This window comes from Salmo salar, chromosome ssa09 (genome assembly GCF_905237065.1).
Source record: "Salmo salar chromosome ssa09, Ssal_v3.1, whole genome shotgun sequence".
Lineage (NCBI taxonomy): Eukaryota > Metazoa > Chordata > Actinopteri > Salmoniformes > Salmonidae > Salmo > Salmo salar.
Window position 1 is genome coordinate 157,536,488 of NC_059450.1, and position 18,444 is coordinate 157,554,931.

The 18,444-nt window shown below is 44.6% G+C and overlaps 1 protein-coding gene across 1 annotated transcript in view; it reads right to left on the reverse strand.

Moving 5' to 3' along the window:
• The window catches only part of st14a (ST14 transmembrane serine protease matriptase a), a 62,310-nt gene that overhangs the window by 8,020 nt on the left and 35,846 nt on the right, over positions 1–18,444 (reverse strand). Inside the window, exons 9-10 of the mRNA XM_045724912.1 lie at positions 8,278–8,390; positions 3,545–3,678 (exon numbers count right to left, since the gene is read on the reverse strand). Of these exons, the coding sequence (XP_045580868.1) occupies positions 3,545–3,678; positions 8,278–8,390 (247 nt within the window). The remainder of the gene's footprint in view (positions 1–3,544; positions 3,679–8,277; positions 8,391–18,444) is intronic.

The window sequence follows — 18,444 nt, forward strand, 5'->3', positions numbered from 1 at the left end:
AGGTTCACCTCATTACCACCTCTCCAATATGACTGGTTCATTACCACCTCCCCAATATGACTGGTTCATTACCACCTCCCCAATATGACTGGTTCATTACCACCTCTCCAATATGACTGGTTCATTACCACCTCCCCAATATGACTGGTTCATTACCACCTCCCCAATATGACTGGTTCATTACCACCTCCCCAATATGACTGCGGTTCATTACCACCTCCCCAATATGACTGGTTCATTACCACCTCCCCAATATGACTGGCCGGTTCATTACCACCTCCCCAATATGACTGGCCGGTTCATTACCACCTCCCCAATATGACTGGCCGGTTCATTACCACCTCCCCAATATGACTGGCCGGTTCATTACCACCTCCCCAATATGACTGGCCGGTTCATTACCACCTCCCCAATATGACTGGCCGGTTCATTACCACCTCCCCAATATGACTGGCCGGTTCATTACCACCTCCCCAATATGACTGGCCGGTTCATTACCACCTCCCCAATATGACTGGCCGGTTCATTACCACCTCCCCAATATGACTGGCCGGTTCATTACCACCTCCCCAATATGACTGGCCGGTTCATTACCACCTCCCCAATATGACTGGCCGGTTCATTACCACCTCCCCAATATGACTGGCCGGTTCATTACCACCTCCCCAATATGACTGGCCGGTTCATTACCACCTCCCCAATATGACTGGCCGGTTCATTACCACCTCCCCAATATGACTGGCCGGTTCATTACCACCTCCCCAATATGACTGGCCGGTTCATTACCACCTCCCCAATATGACTGGCCGGTTCATTACCACCTCCCCAATATGACTGGCCGGTTCATTACCACCTCCCCAATATGACTGGCCGGTTCATTACCACCTCCCCAATATGACTGGCCGGTTCATTACCACCTCCCCAATATGACTGGCCAGGTCATTACCACCTCCCCAATATGACTGGTTCATTACCACCTCCCCAATATGACTGACCGGTTCATTACCACCTCCCCAATATGACTGACCGGTTCATTACCACCTCCCCAATATGACTGACCGGTTCATTACCACCTCCCCAATATGACTGACCGGTTCATTACCACCTCCCCAATATGACTGACCGGTTCATTACCACCTCCCCAATATGACTGGTTCATTACCACCTCCCCAATATGACTGGTTCATTACCACCTCCCCAATATGACTGTTTCATTACCACCTCTCCAATATGGCCGGTTCATTACCACCTCCCCAATATGACTGACCGGTTCATTACCACCTCCCCAATATGACTGTTTCATTACCACCTCTCCAATATGGCCGGTTCATTACCACCTCCCCAATATGACTGACCGGTTCATTACCACCTCCCCAATATGACTGACCGGTTCATTACCACCTCCCCAATATGACTGACCGGTTCATTACCACCTCCCCAATATGACTGGCCGGTTCATTACCACCTCCCCAATATGACTGACCGGTTCATTACCACCTCCCCAATATGACTGACCGGTTCATTACCACCTCCCCAATATGACTGACCGGTTCATTACCACCTCCCCAATATGACTGACCGGTTCATTACCACCTCCCCAATATGACTGGTTCATTACCACCTCCCCAATATGACTGGTTCATTACCACCTCTCCAATATGGCCGGTTCATTACCACCTCCCCAATATGACTGACCGGTTCATTACCACCTCCCCAATATGACTGACCGGTTCATTACCACCTCCCCAATATGACTGACCGGTTCATTACCACCTCCCCAATATGACTGACTGGTTCATTACCACCTCCCCAATATGACTGGTTCATTACCACCTCCCCAATATGACTGGTTCATTACCACCTCCCCAATATGACTGGCCGGTTCATTACCACCTCCCCAATATGACTGGCCGGTTCATTACCACCTCCCCAATATGACTGGCCGGTTCATTACCACCTCCCCAATATGACTGACCGGTTCATTACCACCTCCCCAATATGACTGACCGGTTCATTACCACCTCCCCAATATGACTGACCGGTTCATTACCACCTCCCCAATATGACTGACCGGTTCATTACCACCTCCCCAATATGACTGACCGGTTCATTACCACCTCCCCAATATGACTGGTTCATTACCACCTCCCCAATATGACTGGCCGGTTCATTACCACCTCCCCAATATGACTGGCCGGTTCATTACCACCTCCCCAATATGACTGGCCGGTTCATTACCACCTCCCCAATATGACTGGCCGGTTCATTACCACCTCCCCAATATGACTGGCCGGTTCATTACCACCTCCCCAATATGACTGGCCGGTTCATTCCCACCTCCCCAATATGACTGGCCGGTTCATTCCCACCTCCCCAATATGACTGGCCGGTTCATTACCACCTCCCCAATATGACTGACCGGTTCATTACCACCTCCCCAATATGACTGGCCAGGTCATTCCCACCTCCCCAATATGACTGGCCAGGTCATTCCCACCTCCCCAATATGACTGACCGGTTCATTACCACCTCCCCAATATGACTGGCCGGTTCATTACCACCTCCCCAATATGACTGGCCAGGTCATTACCACCTCCCCAATATGACTGGTTCATTACCACCTCCCCAATATGACTGGCCGGTTCATTACCACCTCCCCAATATGACTGGCCAGGTCATTACCACCTCCCCAATATGACTGGTTCATTACCACCTCCCCAATATGACTGGCCGGTTCATTACCACCTCCCCAATATGACTGGCCAGGTTCATTACCACCTCCCCAATATGACTGGCCGGTTCATTACCACCTCCCCAATATGACTGGCCGGTTCATTACCACCTCCCCAATATGACTGACCGGTTCATTACCACCTCCCCAATATGACTGGCCGGTTCATTACCACCTCCCCAATATGACTGGCCGGTTCATTACCACCTCCCCAATATGACTGGCCGGTTCATTACCACCTCCCCAATATGACTGGCCAGGTCATTCCCACCTCCCCAATATGACTGGCCAGGTCATTACCACCTCCCCAATATGACTGGCCAGGTCATTCCCACCTCCCCAATATGACTGGCCAGGGCATTACCACCTCCCCAATATGACTGGCCGGTTCATTCCCACCTCCCCAATATGACTGGCCAGGTCATTCCCACCTCCCCAATATGACTGGCCAGGTCATTCCCACCTCCCCAATATGACTGGCCAGGGCATTACCACCTCCCCAATATGACTGGCCGGTTCATTACCACCTCCCCAATATGACTGGCCGGTTCATTACCACCTCCCCAATATGACTGACCGGTTCATTACCACCTCCCCAATATGACTGGCCGGTTCATTACCACCTCCCCAATATGACTGGCCGGTTCATTACCACCTCCCCAATATGACTGGCCGGTTCATTACCACCTCCCCAATATGACTGGCCGGTTCATTACCACCTCCCCAATATGACTGGCCAGGGCCAGGTCGGTGAATGCTCAGGTAATCACTTGTCTTAATATGATTTGATGAACAATCAAGATTTGTACTTACGGTCCGTGGATACGAAGGTCTCGTACTTGGCGCTGAATCCTCTGTCCACATACGAGGCGTCAGAGTTAAAGACTACCTTCATGGTGTTGGTGTCGCTGGTTACTACAGGACTGGTTGAAGGTTCTCCACAATACCTGGATACAATAAACAGGTCAACTCTCCACTAATACCTGGATACAGACCCGTTACAATAAACAGGTCAACTCTCCACTAATACCTGGATACAGACCCGTTACAATAAACAGGTCAACTCTCCACTAATACCTGGATACAGACCCGTTACAATAAACAGGTCAACTCTCCACTAATACCTGGATACAGACCCGTTACAATAAACAGGTCAACTCTCCACTAATACCTGGATACAGACCCGTTACAATAAACAGGTCAACTCTCCACTAATACCTGGATACAGACCCGTTACAATAAACAGGTCAACTCTCCACTAATACCTGGATACAGACCCGTTACAATAAACAGGTCAACTCTCCACTAATACCTGGATACAGACCCGTTACAATAAACAGGTCAACTCTCCACTAATACCTGGATACACCCTTACAATAAACAGGTCAACTCTCCACTAATACCTGGAACGACCTACAATAAACAGGTCAACTCTCCACTAATACCTGGATACAGACCCGTTACAATAAACAGGTCAACTCTCCACTAATACCTGGATACAGACCCGTTACAATAAACAGGTCAACTCTCCACTAATACCTGGATACAGACCCGTTACAATAAACAGGTCAACTCTCCACTAATACCTGGATACAGACCCGTTACAATAAACAGGTCAACTCTCCACTAATACCTGGATACAATAAACAGGTCAACTCTCCACTAATACCTGGATACAGACCCGTTACAATAAACAGGTCAACTCTCCACTAATACCTGGATACAGACCCGTTACAATAAACAGGTCAACTCTCCACAATACCTGGATACAATAAACAGGTCAACTCTCCACTAATACCTGGATACAATAAACAGGTCAACTCTCCACTAATACCTGGATACAGACCCGTTACAATAAACAGGTCAACTCTCCACTAATACCTGGATACAGACCCGTTACAATAAACAGGTCAACTCTCCACTAATACCTGGATACAGACCCGTTACAATAAACAGGTCAACTCTCCACTAATACCTGGATACAGACCCGTTACAATAAACAGGTCAACTCTCCACTAATACCTGGATACAGACCCGTTACAATAAACAGGTCAACTCTCCACTAATACCTGGATACAGACCCGTTACAATAAACAGGTCAACTCTCCACTAATACCTGGATACAGACCCGTTACAATACACAGGTCAACTCTCCACTAATACCTGGATACAGACCCGTTACAATAAACAGGTCAACTCTCCACTAATACCTGGATACAGACCCGTTACAATACACAGGTCAACTCTCCACTAATACCTGGATACAGACCCGTTACAATAAACAGGTCAACTCTCCACTAATACCTGGATACAGACCCGTTACAATAAACAGGTCAACTCTCCACTAATACCTGGATACAGACCCGTTACAATAAACAGGTCAACTCTCCACAATACCTGGATACAATAAACAGGTCAACTCTCCACTAATACCTGGATACAGACCCATTACAATAAACAGGTCAACTCTCCACTAATACCTGGATACAGACCCGTTACAATAAACAGGTCAACTCTCCACTAATACCTGGATACAGACCCGTTACAATAAACAGGTCAACTCTCCACAATACAGACCCATTACAATAAACAGGTCAACTCTCCACTAATACCTGGATACAGACATTACAATAAACAGGTCAACTCTCCACTAATACCTGGATACAGACCCGTTACAATAAACAGGTCAACTCTCCACTAATACCTGGATACAGACCCGTTACAATAAACAGGTCAACTCTCCACAATACAGACCCATTACAATAAACAGGTCAACTCTCCACTAATACCTGGATACAATAAACAGGTCAACTCTCCACTAATACCTGGATACAGACCCGTTACAATAAACAGGTCAACTCTCCACAATACAGACCCATTACAATAAACAGGTCAACTCTCCACTAATACCTGGATACAATAAACAGGTCAACTCTCCACTAATACCTGGATACAGACCCGTTACAATAAACAGGTCAACTCTCCACAATACTTCTGTTGGAGTCTAGCTTGAAATATACTCGTTCATGTTACCATACCAGAATGTTAGTGATTACTTTACATGTATAAGAAATGTATATGTTGGGGGGGTCAAGGAAGGGTAAAAAGGAAGTTAATGACACGGGAAGTGACTGAGGGACACGGGAAGCGACTGAGGGACACGGGAAGCGACTGAGGGACACGGGAAGCGACTGAGGGACACGGGAAGCGACTGAGGGACACGGGAAGCGACTGAGGGACACGGGAAGCGACTGAGGGACACGGAAAGTGACATTGAGAAAAGGGGAAGTGACGAAAGTTCACATCCTGTTCAAACATGTTATTGTAGAATATGAATGTTCCTAAGGAGAGACACAAAAGGTAACAATCTAGCTTCAGTTCCTGATAAGGCAGGCCAGTTGCCGAGGAACCAGGTCCATAAAGCAGGCCAGTTGCCGAGGAACCAGGCCCATAAAGCAGGCCAGTTGCCGAGGAACCAGGCCCATAAAGCAGGCCAGTTGCCGAGGAACCAGGCCCATAAAGCAGGCCAGTTGCCGAGGAACCAGGTCCATAAAGCAGGCCAGTTGCCGAGGAACCAGGCCCATAAAGCAGGCCAGTTGCTGAGGAACCAGGCCCATAAAGCAGGCCAGTTGCTGAGGAACCAGGCCCATAAAGCAGGCCAGTTGCTGAGGAACCAGGTCCATAAAGCAGGCCAGTTGCTGAGGAACCAGGTCCATAAAGCAGGCCAGTTGCTGAGGAACCAGGCCCATAAAGCAGGCCAGTTGCTGAGGAACCAGGCCCATAAAGCAGGCCAGTTGCTAAGGAACCAGGTCCATAAAGCAGGCCAGTTGCTGAGGAACCAGGTCCATAAAGCAGGCCAGTTGCTGAGGAACCAGGTCCATAAAGCAGGCCAGTTGCTGAGGAACCAGGTCCATAAAGCAGGCCAGTTGCTGAGGAACCAGGTCCATAAAGCAGGCCAGTTGCTGAGGAACCAGGTCCATAAAGCAGGCCAGTTGCTGAGGAACCAGGTCCATAAAGCAGGCCAGTTGCTGAGGAACCAGGTCCTAGACTTATGCAGGACCATGACAATACCAGTGAGGAATCTACTGTGTTTCTGCCTAGCAACAGAGAAGGATTGGCTATCTTAGACATGCAATGAGATGACTCCGCCTAGTTGGAAGGTATAAAAAAAACATTCCCCCCCCCTGTGTATTTCAGTATTTTCAAATACACAGCCCAAAACATTTTAGTATTTCAAATGGTAAATTTATGTATTGAAAAACAAAATGGCATGTTTACCTGCCTACAATACAATAATTTTTATCCTAAAAAACTCCCTAGTCCTTGCCGATGACAAGCATACCCATAACATGATGCAGCCACCCCCATACTTAAAAATATGAAGACTGGTACTCAGTGAGGTGTTGGATTTGCCACAAACATAACACTTTGTATTCAGGACATAAATGTAACTTTATTTGACAATTTTTTTTGCAGTTTTACTTTAGTGCCTTATTGCAAACAGGACGCATGTTTTTAAATATTTTTATGCTGTACAAGCATCCTTTTTGCTCTGTCATTTAGGTTAGTATGGTGGAGTAACTACAATGTTGTTGATCCCTCAGAGTTGAATGCTGTAATAGTTTTCTCCTAACTAGTTTAAAGTCACCATTGGCCTCATGGTGAAATCCCTGAGTGGTTTCCTTCCTCTCCGCCAACTGAGTTAGGAAAGACGCCTGTATATTTGTAGTGACTGGGTGTATTGATACACCATCCAAAGTGCAATTAATAACTTCACCATCATCAAAGGGATATTCAATGTCAGATTTTTATTTGCTAAAAATGTTTTACCCATCTACCAATAGGTGCCCTTCTTTGCGAGGCATTGGAAAACCTCCCTGGTCTTTGTGGTTGAAATTCACTGCTCGACTGAGGGACCTTACAGATAATTGTATGTGTGGGGGTACAGAGATGAGGTAATCATTCAAAAACCATGTTAAACACTATTACTGCACACAGAGTGAGTCCATGCAACTTAAGTACATTTTTACTCCTGAACTTATTTAGTCTTGCCATAACAAAGGGGTTGAATACTTATTGACTCAAGACATTTCAACATTTCATTTTTAATTAATTAGTAAAAATGTGATTAAAACATAATTCCGCTTTGACATTATTGGGTATTGTGTGGCCAGTGACAAAAATGACAATTGAATCCATTTTAAAATTCAGGCTGTAACACAACAGCATTTAAAAAGGGCTCTGAATACTTTCTAATGGTACTGTACCTTGCATAACATTAATTTTAGGTTGTTTTTGCCTGTTAAACTAGCTGGCTAGCTAGATTACAACAATTCACATTAAGCAAGCTGATCATGCTGTGTGTGTGTGTGTGTGTGTGTGTGTGTGTGTGTGTGTGTGTGTGTGTGTGTGTATGTATGCATGTATATATATATATATCTTGTTTTGTTTATTGTCGCCATTGTCCTGGCTGGAAGAAGGGTCAGTAAACGGGGAGGTGCAGGGTGAGGTAATACAGTAGGGGGAGCTCTTCTCAAAAATCTCACCTCTTGTTGTTGATCTCTACATAGTCCTTGTTACAGTCCTTCGTGTTCTCCTGACCCAGCTCTGATAACAGAAAGGTACTGAACTTGACCTTCACTGACTTACCAGCAGGGACCTGGGGGGGGGAGAGAGTATAGTACAGTCAAACATTATACACACTTAGCCTGATACAAAACCTCTATCAGCCAATATCTAAAATCTGAAGGCCTCAATATCTGATTATTAGATTGTCAAACCACTTCACTGTGTTGTAACCCCAGTATAAACCACTTCACTGTGTTGTAACCCCAGTACACAGTATAAACCCCTTCACTGTGTTGTAACCCCATTATAAACCCCTTCACTGTGTTGTAACCCCAGTACACAGTATAAACCACTTCACTGTGTTGTAACCCCAGTATAAACCCCTTCACTGTGTTGTAACCCCAGTATAAACCCCTTCACTGTGTTGTAACCCCAGTATAAACCCCTTCACTGTGTTGTAACCCCAGTATAAACCACTTCACTGTGTTGTAACCCCAGTATAAACCACTTCACTGTGTTGTAACCCCAGTATAAACCCCTTCACTGTGTTGTAACCCCAGTATAAACCCCTTCACTGTGTTGTAACCCCAGTATAAACCCCTTCACTGTGTTGTAACCCCAGTACAGTATAAACCCCTTCACTGTGTTGTAACCCCAGTATAAACCCCTTCACTGTGTTGTAACCCCAGTATAAACCACTTCACTGTGTTGTAACCCCAGTATAAACCACTTCACTGTGTTGTAATCCCAGTATAAACCCCTTCACTGTGTTGTAACCCCAGTATAAACCCCTTCACTGTGTTGTAACCCCAGTATAAACCCCTTCACTGTGTTGTAACCCCAGTATAAACCCCTTCACTGTGTTGTAACCCCAGTATAGTATAAACCCCTTCACTGTGTTGTAACCCCAGTATAAACCCCTTCACTGTGTTGTAACCCCAGTATAAACCCCTTCACTGTGTTGTAACCCCAGTATAAACCCCTTCACTGTGTTGTAACCCCAGTATAAACCCCTTCACTGTGTTGTAACCCCAGTATAAACCCCTTCACTGTGTTGTAACCCCAGTATAAACCCCTTCACTGTGTTGTAACCCCAGTATAAACCCCTTCACTGTGTTGTAACCCCAGTATAAACCCCTTCACTGTGTTGTAACCCCAGTATAAACCACTTCACTGTGTTGTAACCCCAGTATAAACCCCTTCACTGTGTTGTAACCCCAGTACAAACCACTTCACTGTGTTGTAACCCCAGTATAAACCCCTTCACTGTGTTGTAACCCCAGTATAAACCCCTTCACTGTGTTGTAACCCCAGTATAAACCACTTCACTGTGTTGTAACCCCAGTATAAACCACTTCACTGTGTTGTAACCCCAGTATAAACCCCTTCACTGTGTTGTAATCCCAGTACACAGTATAAACCCCTTCACTGTGTTGTAACCCCAGTATAAACCCCTTCACTGTGTTGTAACCCCAGTATAAACCACTTCACTGTGTTGTAACCCCAGTATAAACCCTTCACTGTGTTGTAACCCCAGTACACAGTATAAACCACTTCACTGTGTTGTAACCCCAGTATAAACCCCTTCACTGTGTTGTAACCCCAGTACACAGTATAAACCCCTTCACTGTGTTGTAACCCCAGTACACAGTATAAACCCCTTCACTGTGTTGTAACCCCAGTATAAACCCCTTCACTGTGTTGTAACCCCAGTACAAACCACTTCACTGTGTTGTAACCCCAGTATAAACCACTTCACTGTGTTGTAACCCCAGTACAGTATAAACCACTTCACTGTGTTGTAACCCCAGTATAAACCCTTCACTGTGTTGTAACCCCAGTACACAGTATAAACCACTTCACTGTGTTGTAACCCCAGTATAAACCCCTTCACTGTGTTGTAACCCCAGTACACAGTATAAACCCCTTCACTGTGTTGTAACCCCAGTACACAGTATAAACCCCTTCACTGTGTTGTAACCCCAGTATAAACCCCTTCACTGTGTTGTAACCCCAGTACAGTATAAACCACTTCACTGTGTTGTAACCCCAGTATAAACCCTTCACTGTGTTGTAACCCCAGTACACAGTATAAACCACTTCACTGTGTTGTAACCCCAGTATAAACCCCTTCACTGTGTTGTAACCCCAGTACACAGTATGAACCCCTTCACTGTGTTGTAACCCCAGTATAAACCCCTTCACTGTGTTGTAATCCCAGTATAAACCCCTTCACTGTGTTGTAACCCCAGTATAAACCACTTCACTGTGTTGTAACCCCAGTATAAACCCCTTCACTGTGTTGTAACCCCAGTATAAACCCCTTCACTGTGTTGTAACCCCAGTATACAGTATAAACCCTTCACTGTGTTGTAACCCCAGTACAGTATAAACCCCTTCACTGTGTTGTAACCCCAGTACAGTATGAACCAATTCACTGTGTTGTAACCCCAGTATAAACCCCTTCACTGTGTTGTAACCCCAGTATAAACCCCTTCACTGTGTTGTAACCCCAGTATAAACCCCTTCACTGTGTTGTAACCCCAGTATAAACCCCTTCACTGTGTTGTAACCCCAGTATAAACCCCTTCACTGTGTTGTAACCCCAGTATAAACCCCTTCACTGTGTTGTAACCCCAGTATAAACCCCTTCACTGTGTTGTAACCCCAGTATAAACCCCTTCACTGTGTTGTAACCCCAGTATAAACCCCTTCACTGTGTTGTAACCCCAGTATAAACCCCTTCACTGTGTTGTAACCCCAGTATAAACCACTTCACTGTGTTGTAACCCCAGTATAAACCCCTTCACTGTGTTGTAACCCCAGTATAAACCACTTCACTGTGTTGTAACCCCAGTATAAACCACTTCACTGTGTTGTAACCCCAGTATAAACCACTTCACTGTGTTGTAACCCCAGTATAAACCCCTTCACTGTGTTGTAACCCCAGTATAAACCACTTCACTGTGTTGTAATCCCAGTATAAACCACTTCACTGTGTTGTAATCCCAGTATAAACCACTTCACTGTGTTGTAACCCCAGTACACAGTATAAACCACTTCACTGTGTTGTAACCCCAGTATAAACCACTTCACTGTGTTGTAACCCCAGTATGAACCACTTCACTGTGTTGTAACCCCAGTATAAACCCCTTCACTGTGTTGTAACCCCAGTATAAACCACTTCACTGTGTTGTAACCCCAGTATAAACCACTTCACTGTGTTGTAATCCCAGTATAAACCACTTCACTGTGTTGTAACCCCAGTATAAACCACTTCACTGTGTTGTAACCCCAGTATAAACCCCTTCACTGTGTTGTAATCCCAGTATAAACCCCTTCACTGTGTTGTAACCCCAGTATAAACCACTTCACTGTGTTGTAACCCCAGTATAAACCACTTCACTGTGTTGTAACCCCAGTATGAACCCCTTCACTGTGCTGTAACCCCAGTATGAACTCCTTCACTGTGTTGTAACCCCAGTATAAACCACTTCACTGTGTTGTAACCCCAGTATAAACCACTTCACTGTGTTGTAACCCCAGTATAAACCACTTCACTGTGTTGTAACCCCAGTATAAACCCCTTCACTGTGTTGTAACCCCAGTATAAACCACTTCACTGTGTTGTAACCCCAGTACAGTATAAACCCCTTCACTGTGTTGTAACCCCAGTACAGTATAAACCCCTTCACTGTGTTGTAACCCCAGTATAAACCACTTCACTGTGTTGTAACCCCAGTATAAACCACTTCACTGTGTTGTAACCCCAGTATAAACCCCTTCACTGTGTTGTAACCCCAGTATGAACCACTTCACTGTGTTGTAACCCCAGTATAAACCCCTTCACTGTGTTGTAACCCCAGTACAGTATAAACCCCTTCACTGTGTTGTAATCCCAGTACAGTATAAACCCCTTCACTGTGTTGTAATCCCAGTACAGTATAAACCCCTTCACTGTGTTGTAATCCCAGTACAGTATAAACCACTTCACTGTGTTGCAATCCCAGTACAGTATAAACCCCTTCACTGTGTTGTAATCCCAGTACAGTATAAACCACTTCACTGTGTTGTAACCCCAGTATAAACCACTTCACTGTGTTGTAACCCCAGTATAAACCACTTCACTGTGTTGTAACCCCAGTATAAACCACTTCACTGTGTTGTAACCCCAGTATAAACCACTTCACTGTGTTGTAACCCCAGTATAAACCACTTCACTGTGTTGTAACCCCAGTATAAACCACTTCACTGTGTTGTAACCCCAGTACAAACCACTTCACTGTGTTGTAACCCCAGTATAAACCACTTCACTGTGTTGTAACCCCAGTACAGTATAAACCACTTCACTGTGTTGTAACCCCAGTACAGTATAAACCACTTCACTGTGTTGTAACCCCAGTACAGTATAAACCACTTCACTGTGTTGTAACCCCAGTATAAACCACTTCACTGTGTTGTAACCCCAGTACACAGTATAAACCACTTCACTGTGTTGTAACCCGACAGTATAAAACCACTTCACTGTGTTGTAACCCCAGTATAAACCCACTTCACTGTGTTGTAACCCCAGTACACAGTATAAACCACTTCACTGTGTTGTAACCCCAGTATAAACCACTTCACTGTGTTGTAACCCCAGTATGAAACCACTTCACTGTGTTGTAACCCCAGTATAAAACCACTTCACTGTGTTGTAACCCCAGTATAAACCACTTCACTGTGTTGTAACCCCAGTATAAACCACTTCACTGTGTTGTAACCCCAGTATAAACCACTTCACTGTGTTGTAACCCCAGTATAAACCACTTCACTGTGTTGTAACCCCAGTATAAACCACTTCACTGTGTTGTAACCCCTCAGTATAAACCCCTTCACTGTGTTGTAACCCCAGTATAAACCACTTCACTGTGTTGTAACCCCAGTATAAACCACTTCACTGTGTTGTAACCCCAGTATAAACCACTTCACTGTGTTGTAACCCCAGTATAAACCACTTCACTGTGTTGTAACCCCAGTATGAACCCTTCACTGTGTTGTAACCCCAGTATAAACCCCTTCACTGTGTTGTAACCCCAGTACAGTATAAACCCCTTCACTGTGTTGTAATCCCAGTACAGTATAAACCCCTTCACTGTGTTGTAATCCCAGTACAGTATAAACCCCTTCACTGTGTTGTAATCCCAGTACAGTATAAACCACTTCACTGTGTTGTAACCCCAGTATAAACCACTTCACTGTGTTGTAACCCCAGTATAAACCACTTCACTGTGTTGTAACCCTATAAACCCTGTCAGTATAAACCACTTCACTGTGTTGTAACCCCAGTATAAACCACTTCACTGTGTTGTAACCCCAGTACAGTATAAACCACTTCACTGTGTTGTAACCCCAGTACAGTATAAACCACTTCACTGTGTTGTAACCCCAGTACAGTATAAACCACTTCACTGTGTTGTAACCCCAGTATAAACCACTTCACTGTGTTGTAACCCCAGTATAAACCACTTCTGTTACAGTATAAACCACTTCACTGTGTTGTAATCCCAGTATAAACCACTTCACTGTGTTGTAATCCCCAGTATAAACCACTTCACTGTGTTGTAACCCCAGAACAGTATAAACCACTTCACTGTGTTTGTAACCCCAGTACACAGTATAAACCACTTCACTGTGTTGTAACCCCAGTATAAACCCCTTCACTGTGTTGTAACCCCCACAGTATAAACCACTTCACTGTGTTGTAACCCAGTCAGTATAAACCACTTCACTGTGTTGTAACCCCAGTATAAACCCCTTCACTGTGTTGTAACCCCAGTACAGTATAAACCACTTCACTGTGTTGTAATCCCAGTATAAACCACTTCACTGTGTTGTAACCCCAGTATAAACCCCTTCACTGTGTTGTAACCCCAGTACAGTATAAACCCCTTCACTGTGTTGTAACCCCAGTACACAGTATAAACCACTTCACTGTGTTGTAATCCCAGTATAAACCACTTCACTGTGTTGTAACCCCAGTATAAACCCCTTCACTGTGTTGTAACCCCAGTATAAACCCCTTCACTGTGTTGTAACCCCAGTATAAACCCCTTCACTGTGTTGTAACCCCAGTATGAACCCCTTCACTGTGTTGTAACCCCAGTATAAACCCCTTCACTGTGTTGTAACCCCAGTATAAACCCCTTCACTGTGTTGTAACCCCAGTATAAACCCCTTCACTGTGTTGTAACCCCAGTATAAACCACTTCACTGTGTTGTAACCCCAGTACAGTATAAACCACTTCACTGTGTTGTAACCCCAGTATAAACCACTTCACTGTGTTGTAACCCCAGTATAAACCACTTCACTGTGTTGTAACCCCAGTATAAACCACTTCACTGTGTTGTAACCCCAGTATAAACCACTTCACTGTGTTGTAACCCCAGTATAAACCATTTCACTGTGTTGTAATCCCAGTATAAACCACTTCACTGTGTTGTAATCCCAGTATAAACCACTTCACTGTGTTGTAACCCCAGTATAAACCACTTCACTGTGTTGTAATCCCAGTATAAACCACTTCACTGTGTTGTAACCCCAGTATAAACCACTTCACTGTGTTGTAACCCCAGTATAAACCACTTCACTGTGTTGTAACCCCAGTATAAACCACTTCACTGTGTTGTAACCCCAGTATGAACCCCTTCACTGTGCTGTAACCCCAGTATAAACCACTTCACTGTGTTGTAACCCCAGTATAAACCACTTCACTGTGTTGTAATCCCAGTATAAACCACTTCACTGTGTTGTAACCCCAGTATAAACCACTTCACTGTGTTGTAACCCCAGTCACAGTATAAACCACTTCACTGTGTTGTAACCCCAGTATAAACCACTTCACTGTGTTGTAACCCCAGTATAAACCACTTCACTGTGTTGTAACCCCAGTACACAGTATAAACCACTTCACTGTGTTGTAACCCCAGTATAAACCACTTCACTGTGTTGTAACCCCAGTATGAACCACTTCACTGTGTTGTAACCCCAGTATAAACCACTTCACTGTGTTGTAACCCCAGTATAAACCACTTCACTGTGTTGTAACCCCAGTATAAACCCCTTCACTGTGTTGTAACCCCAGTATAAACCACTTCACTGTGTTGTAACCCCAGTATAAACCACTTCACTGTGTTGTAACCCCAGTATGAACCCCTTCACTGTGCTGTAACCCCAGTATGAACCCCTTCACTGTGTTGTAACCCCAGTATAAACCACTTCACTGTGTTGTAACCCCAGTATAAACCACTTCACTGTGTTGTAACCCCAGTATAAACCACTTCACTGTGTTGTAACCCCAGTATAAACCCCTTCACTGTGTTGTAACCCCAGTATAAACCACTTCACTGTGTTGTAACCCCAGTACAGTATAAACCCCTTCACTGTGTTGTAACCCCAGTACAGTATAAACCCCTTCACTGTGTTGTAACCCCAGTATAAACCCCTTCACTGTGTTGTAACCCCAGTATAAACCCCTTCACTGTGTTGTAACCCCAGTATAAACCACTTCACTGTGTTGTAACCCCAGTATGAACCCCTTCACTGTGTTGTAACCCCAGTATAAACCCCTTCACTGTGTTGTAACCCCAGTACAGTATAAACCCCTTCACTGTGTTGTAATCCCAGTACAGTATAAACCCCTTCACTGTGTTGTAATCCCAGTACAGTATAAACCCCTTCACTGTGTTGTAATCCCAGTACAGTATAAACCCCTTCACTGTGTTGCAATCCCAGTACAGTATAAACCCCTTCACTGTGTTGTAATCCCAGTACAGTATAAACCACTTCACTGTGTTGTAACCCCAGTATAAACCACTTCACTGTGTTGTAACCCCAGTATAAACCACTTCACTGTGTTGTAACCCCAGTATAAACCACTTCACTGTGTTGTAACCCCAGTATAAACCACTTCACTGTGTTGTAACCCCAGTATAAACCACTTCACTGTGTTGTAACCCCAGTATAAACCACTTCACTGTGTTGTAACCCCAGTACAAACCACTTCACTGTGTTGTAACCCCAGTACAAACCACTTCACTGTGTTGTAACCCCAGTACAGTATAAACCACTTCACTGTGTTGTAACCCCAGTACAGTATAAACCACTTCACTGTGTTGTAACCCCAGTACAGTATAAACCACTTCACTGTGTTGTAATCCCAGTATAAACCACTTCACTGTGTTGTAACCCCAGTACACAGTATAAACCACTTCACTGTGTTGTAACCCCAGTATAAACCACTTCACTGTGTTGTAACCCCAGTATAAACCCCTTCACTGTGTTGTAACCCCAGTACACAGTATAAACCACTTCACTGTGTTGTAACCCCAGTATAAACCACTTCACTGTGTTGTAACCCCAGTATGAACCACTTCACTGTGTTGTAACCCCAGTATAAACCACTTCACTGTGTTGTAACCCCAGTATAAACCCCTTCACTGTGTTGTAACCCCAGTATAAACCACTTCACTGTGTTGTAACCCCAGTATAAACCCCTTCACTGTGTTGTAATCCCAGTATAAACCACTTCACTGTGTTGTAACCCCAGTATAAACCACTTCACTGTGTTGTAACCCCAGTATAAACCCCTTCACTGTGTTGTAATCCCAGTATAAACCCCTTCACTGTGTTGTAACCCCAGTATAAACCACTTCACTGTGTTGTAACCCCAGTATAAACCACTTCACTGTGTTGTAACCCCAGTATGAACCCCTTCACTGTGCTGTAACCCCAGTATGAACTCCTTCACTGTGTTGTAACCCCAGTATAAACCACTTCACTGTGTTGTAACCCCAGTATAAACCACTTCACTGTGTTGTAACCCCAGTATAAACCACTTCACTGTGTTGTAACCCCAGTATAAACCCCTTCACTGTGTTGTAACCCCAGTATAAACCACTTCACTGTGTTGTAACCCCAGTACAGTATAAACCCCTTCACTGTGTTGTAACCCCAGTATAAACCCCTTCACTGTGTTGTAACCCCAGTATAAACCCCTTCACTGTGTTGTAACCCCAGTATAAACCCCTTCACTGTGTTGTAACCCCAGTATAAACCACTTCACTGTGTTGTAACCCCAGTATGAACCCCTTCACTGTGTTGTAACCCGGACAGTATAAACCCCTTCACTGTGTTGTAACCCCAGTACAGTATAAACCCCTTCACTGTGTTGTAATCCCAGTACAGTATAAACCCCTTCACTGTGTTGTAATCCCAGTACAGTATAAACCACTTCACTGTGTTGTAACCCCAGTATAAACCACTTCACTGTGTTGTAACCCCAGTATAAACCACTTCACTGTGTTGTAACCCCAGTATAAACCACTTCACTGTGTTGTAACCCCCAGTATAAACCACTTCACTGTGTTGTAACCCCAGTATAAACCACTTCACTGTGTTGTAACCCCAGTACAAACCACTTCACTGTGTTGTAACCCCAGTACAAACCACTTCACTGTGTTGTAACCCCAGTACAGTATAAACCACTTCACTGTGTTGTAACCCCAGTACAGTATAAACCACTTCACTGTGTTGTAACCCCAGTACAGTATAAACCACTTCACTGTGTTGTAATCCCAGTATAAACCACTTCACTGTGTTGTAATCCCAGTATAAACCCCTTCACTGTTTTGTAATCCCAGTATAAACCACTTCACTGTGTTGTAATCCCAGTATAAACCCCTTCACTGTGTTGTAACCCCAGTACACAGTATAAACCACTTCACTGTGTTGTAACCCCAGTACACAGTATAAACCACTTCACTGTGTTGTAACCCCAGTACACAGTATAAACCACTTCACTGTGTTGTAACCCCAGTATAAACCCCTTCACTGTGTTGTAACCCCAGTATAAACCACTTCACTGTGTTGTAACCCCAGTATAAACCACTTCACTGTGTTGTAACCCCAGTATAAACCCCTTCACTGTGTTGTAACCCCAGTACAGTATAAACCACTTCACTGTGTTGTAATCCCAGTATAAACCACTTCACTGTGTTGTAATCCCAGTATAAACCCCTTCACTGTGTTGTAACCCCAGTACAGTATAAACCCCTTCACTGTGTTGTAACCCCAGTACACAGTATAAACCACTTCACTGTGTTGT